The sequence below is a fragment of the Alternaria triticimaculans genome, assembly GCF_023758025.1.
Source record: "Alternaria triticimaculans strain BMP 0046 chromosome Unknown scaffold_1, whole genome shotgun sequence".
NCBI classification, from domain to species: domain Eukaryota; kingdom Fungi; phylum Ascomycota; class Dothideomycetes; order Pleosporales; family Pleosporaceae; genus Alternaria; species Alternaria triticimaculans.
The window spans coordinates 4,126,169-4,130,726 of NW_026055958.1; the positions used below are offsets into that span (position 1 = coordinate 4,126,169).

At 57.8% G+C, this 4,558-nt stretch overlaps 1 protein-coding gene across 1 annotated transcript; it reads right to left on the reverse strand.

Annotated features, from left to right (window-relative positions):
• On the reverse strand, positions 1 to 2,673 carry J4E78_001372 (uncharacterized protein; the record flags this gene model as incomplete). The annotated part of the gene is made up of 1 exon (XM_049362031.1): positions 1 to 2,673. The coding sequence occupies one exon, from the start codon at positions 2,671 to 2,673 to the stop codon at positions 1 to 3; it is 2,673 nt and encodes an 890-aa protein (XP_049227314.1).
• Positions 2,674 to 4,558: the final 1,885 nt, after the last annotated feature.

The window sequence follows — 4,558 nt, forward strand, 5'->3', positions numbered from 1 at the left end:
TCAGGTCTTTGATGGGGAGGAATCTCGGGTGTGCTGGAAGAACTTTTTCAGTCTGCTTCCGATGTTCTTCTTCTTCTTGTCCTTGGTGGGCTCGCGATGTTCTGACTGAGGACGCTGCTCAATGGAAAGCTTGCTGCGCTCGCTGAACGAGGAAGAAGAAGTTCCCATCAGCCTAGAGAGGCTAGCAATGCTAGAGCGCTTGCGACGGCGGGACTCAATCTCACTGGGATCAGAGGAGAGAGAAGAGGTGCGGTCGCCAAATCGACGGGGACTGACAAGCGGGAATGCGTTCTGCATTGCACTGGTCATCGTCGACCTGGAAGAAGTCAGAGACGGGACCTCCGTAGAGATGCGAACTTCAGGTCCAGGCTCGCCAAAGCGGGGAGAAGGCATCACGGGGTAGTCGGTCATCGAGGAAGCTGCAGTGCCTCCACGGCCATTATCGAACGAAATCTGACTGGATCGGCAGTCTGGCGAGGAAAACGAAGAAGTAACCGTGTCGGGTGTCATGAGACTTTGTTGACCCAGTGGGAGCGACAAGTTCATGGCAGGTTGATGATGCTTTGGCGAATCCTCCATTGGCTGAGCGGTGACAGTGGAGTCGGACGAATGTGTAAGTGATGATGTGCGGGGCTCCTCATGATCCTCCACAACTTCAAAGGGTTCCGAGGCCTGCGTTTGCTCAGAGACGTTCTCGCTGGACTCAGCAGGCACTGCTCGAGGAGACAGTGGCTCAGATGCATCAACGTCGTCGTGCTTCGCAGTACGCTTGATGCCAAGTCCGTCGTTGAAGTTCCAGTTGATAGCAGTGCCCTCCTGCTTCGCATCTGCCTCCACGACCGAGATCTTCGGCTCTTCAGGTTCTGCAGCAGTAGACTTTGCCTTTGCAGGAATCGCCAGAGTCAGGTCGTCTTCTGGTTCCTCCTCTTCGAACACATCGGCCATAGGCGAGGCATTAGCAACTGCTGATGGTCGGTTCTCAAAGGGTACCAATTCAGGTGCGCTCTCCGTCCTCCTGTGCGAAGGTGCAATGCCGCCAGCACTGTGCATGGCTCGTCGATGTGCCGAAAAGCCCCGCTGGTGGGTTCGAGGGCTCGTGCCGTTGGGAGTGTTGAAGGGTCCAAGTGCGGCATCAAGGTCGATCACCGGGCTCATGATGTCAGAATCAACCCGCTTCAGCTCACGTGGTTGCCACGAAGCGTAGTCGGTGTCAATCTTCGGCAGAGGTACTGAGTTCTCGGTGGGGGAGACGATGGTGACTGTGGTGTCATCATCAAAGTTGGGCTCAAAGTCCATCTCGTCTGATTCATCGGAGTCTTCGGTGTCCATGCCCGCATATGATGGTGGTGTGGGAGATCGTGCCTTTGCCTTTTTGCTGTGCTTTCCTTTCCTGGTGATAATGGAGTTTGCCCATGACTTGACTTTCCGGGGCTTGCGACCGCTTTTGCGCGACGCAGCTTTCGGCTTTTCGGCGACCTGTGCTGAGTCGTCATCTTTAGTGGGTGATGCTAGAGGTGTGTCGAAGGATTTGGAGAGGGCAGGATCGGAGGCACTGGTAGGAAGGGTAGGAACTGAGTTATCACTGCGATCCTTTTGGAAGAGACTGCGTCGCTTGGCTTGCACTTTCGGGATTGGCGCAGTTGGGGAGATGGGGGAAATGGCGGACGTGGGTCGCTTGCGTTCCATGACCTCACCATTTAGGCGGCTGCCCATGAACTTGTCGAGCACCATTCCAGCCGTGCTTGGTCGGTCCTCGTCTTCAACTGTGTTTAGGGTTGTGCTAGGGCGTCCTGGTCGCACAGGCGCCGGGCTGCTGCAACTGACAATCGAGGACAGGCTGTTGGCAGCTGAGTGTCCCCTGATGGTTGAGATTTCAGTCTCGGAGGAGATGGTGGAGAGCGGACGAATGGTCTCGATTCTATCGGAGAAGGTAACACGGGCCCTTGATGGTGGTCGCGCCTCATCGTCTGCGCCGTTTTCGCGTAGCGAGGGTTGCGAGACAGATCTGTTGAACTTGTGGCCGAAAGCGAACTGGTTGCCCTCGGAGGGTGTGTTGGGCGCACTGCCCGTTCGCGCTGGAGCAGGTGGGTTCATGATGGTTGTGAGGTCGTGAGAGGAGATGGCACCCGAGCGACGATGAGCGTGTCCGCGACGACCCGCTGGCGGACCCGGACGCAGTGTCGAACTTGGTGTAGGAAGGACATCTTCTCCCTTTGTCGGGCTGCTGCTCATCAGGGCGGTGCCGCCAGGTCGTACGTCACCGCCAATGAACTCGCTGCCCCCGCGTCTGTGGCCATGTGCCGGCTTTGACGGCGATACTGGTACAGGCAGTGTCGCCGGTGACTGTGGTGGTGAAGATTCGATGGTGGCTGGCTTTGCTGGTCCTGCCGGATTGAAGGAAAAGTCTGGTAGAGCGTTGATAGACTTCTGTCGGTAGTGCGGCATGGAGCCTCGACGACCAGCTGGATACGCTTGCAGGGACATTGGCCGCGAGTTTGTGGGTGCAGGCTCTGAAGAGGCGGTATCTGGTCCTCGCATGGGGAAGGAGAATTCCGGGTTGGGGATGAGCTCAATGGGGCCGGCATTGGAGTGTTGTCGACGCTGGTAGAGCGGTGAGCCGACACCAGCTTGCGACTGTGTAGCCCGGTGTCGTGGCAGGGCAATTTCGGCCATGGTGAACTACTAGCTGCCCTGTCGGACGCAGCGATCTGCGACGATGGGGCTTGACGAGATTAGAGATGGTACCGCCAACGGACGCGCAGCACAATGCTTAATGTGCGAGCTAGACGGGTGGTGCGTTCCAGGGACAGCTTGCCGGACGCGCGAGGACAGAGTGTGGTTGGACGGGTGGGGAATGGGGTGCTACAGGCGTGGGCACAGCGGGCGTGAGACGAAACAAGCGCTGTCGAGGTACAAGAGCTGACGCGATTACTACTGACACATAACAGTCAGCACGCGCAAGAGCAGATTGCAGGACCGGCTGTGAGGTTGTGCGAGGCGTACAGTATAGGTCGAGGTAGTGCTGCGGGTGGAGTGGGCAAGTCGGTAGGCTGCCGTGGTGGTAGTCGCAGTGAGTGAAGCCAGTACACCCAGGATTAAGGAATGACGGGGGAAATGAGCGGACAGATGCCTAGAGTCGCCTCAATTAGTGTGAGTAACGACAATGGGCTCCAGAGTGAGGTTCGGCAGGGCGCGACGGGGACGACGGCGAGGTGGTGACGGTGAATTGGCGGAGGTGGGTGGGAGACGAGCACCAGGGCAACTGTCGCTTTTGTCGGTCGTTCCTTCCCAGGCGGGCTCCACGCTAGCACGCACCACCACACCGCGCAGGGATCCCCGGTTCGTGCTTTACCCATGCTAATCGTTGTCTCCCTCGTAATTTCACGCCTGATCCACACGATGCCGCGACGCGCTGCCAGGTACCAGCCAGGCACCTGTCGCTGTACATTGCTTTTGCGCGCACGTCAGTCGACCTGTTCCCGCACAATACAACAGAGTGCGCCGTCGCAGGGCCATCCCTCCGCGGCAGCCTCACACGTGTAGGAGTCACGCCTCGATGCCGGGGCGACGTGGGAGCAAACCCTTCCAGCGCTCTGCACAACCATGATGTAGCAGTCCCATCGGTTAACCAATGCCTGCCGATAGTCTGCTAGAGTCGGCCGATAGCTGCTTAGCCTCGTGTAGTTTGCCAGTTCAGTTCCCACCAGGTTCCAAGGAATCAGCACTATCTGTACAGCGTCACGGCACTAGCGACAACCCGCTACAGTACAATCTCATAACGTGTGCGTGACAACTGTCCAATAGCTACGTGGTGCCTCGTGCAGTGCATGCGGCTCTCGACAAGTCTGCCGTTGCTGCCGTCGAGCTGCGCACCGCAGTCCTGGCTCATATCGTCGACCCTTAGGCGCTGCAGGACCCCTCTCCTTTGAGGCGGCTGCACGCGATATGCATCGTCTTCGCTCTGCTTGTCCATCTTCTCCCAGTGCGTCTTGGCTACATGCCGCCAGCCGACCCCTCTCCACTAACAGCCTGCCTTCCCGCAGCCAACCATCGGGCAGCGCGGCTAACAATCAAATCGCAGCGCTGCTGCTTCCGCTGCATGTACCGCAGCTGGCACTACCTGCCCACGCTCCCACTCTCCCCATCCGCACTGCCCGACGTGTTCACGCACACTCGGCCTCGAGACAGAAGGATGCGCACTCGATGTTTCACAGCACCCGTTCGAGGTGGGGCTGCGCACCCCGGCACATGTATGGCCAAGCGTGCATTTGATATGCAATTCGGACCAATTGACTAGACTACACCCGTTTGATCCTCGCTATGCAGGGGCAATGACGCCTCGCTATCCCCCTTTGGAGCCATGACGGACGCTCGTCCTCGCCACCATAAATAGGATGTGATAGACGAAATGCGGAGAAGCGGGATGCCAGAGGCAAGATGCAAGGCTTTGTCGCCGTCCGCCTGATGTCACGCTGCGGAAGACGTTAGGGCATGCCCGTAGGCTTATTAATTACTAGTCTACTTAATCTAATCTCTCTTATTATTTTACTCTTAAACT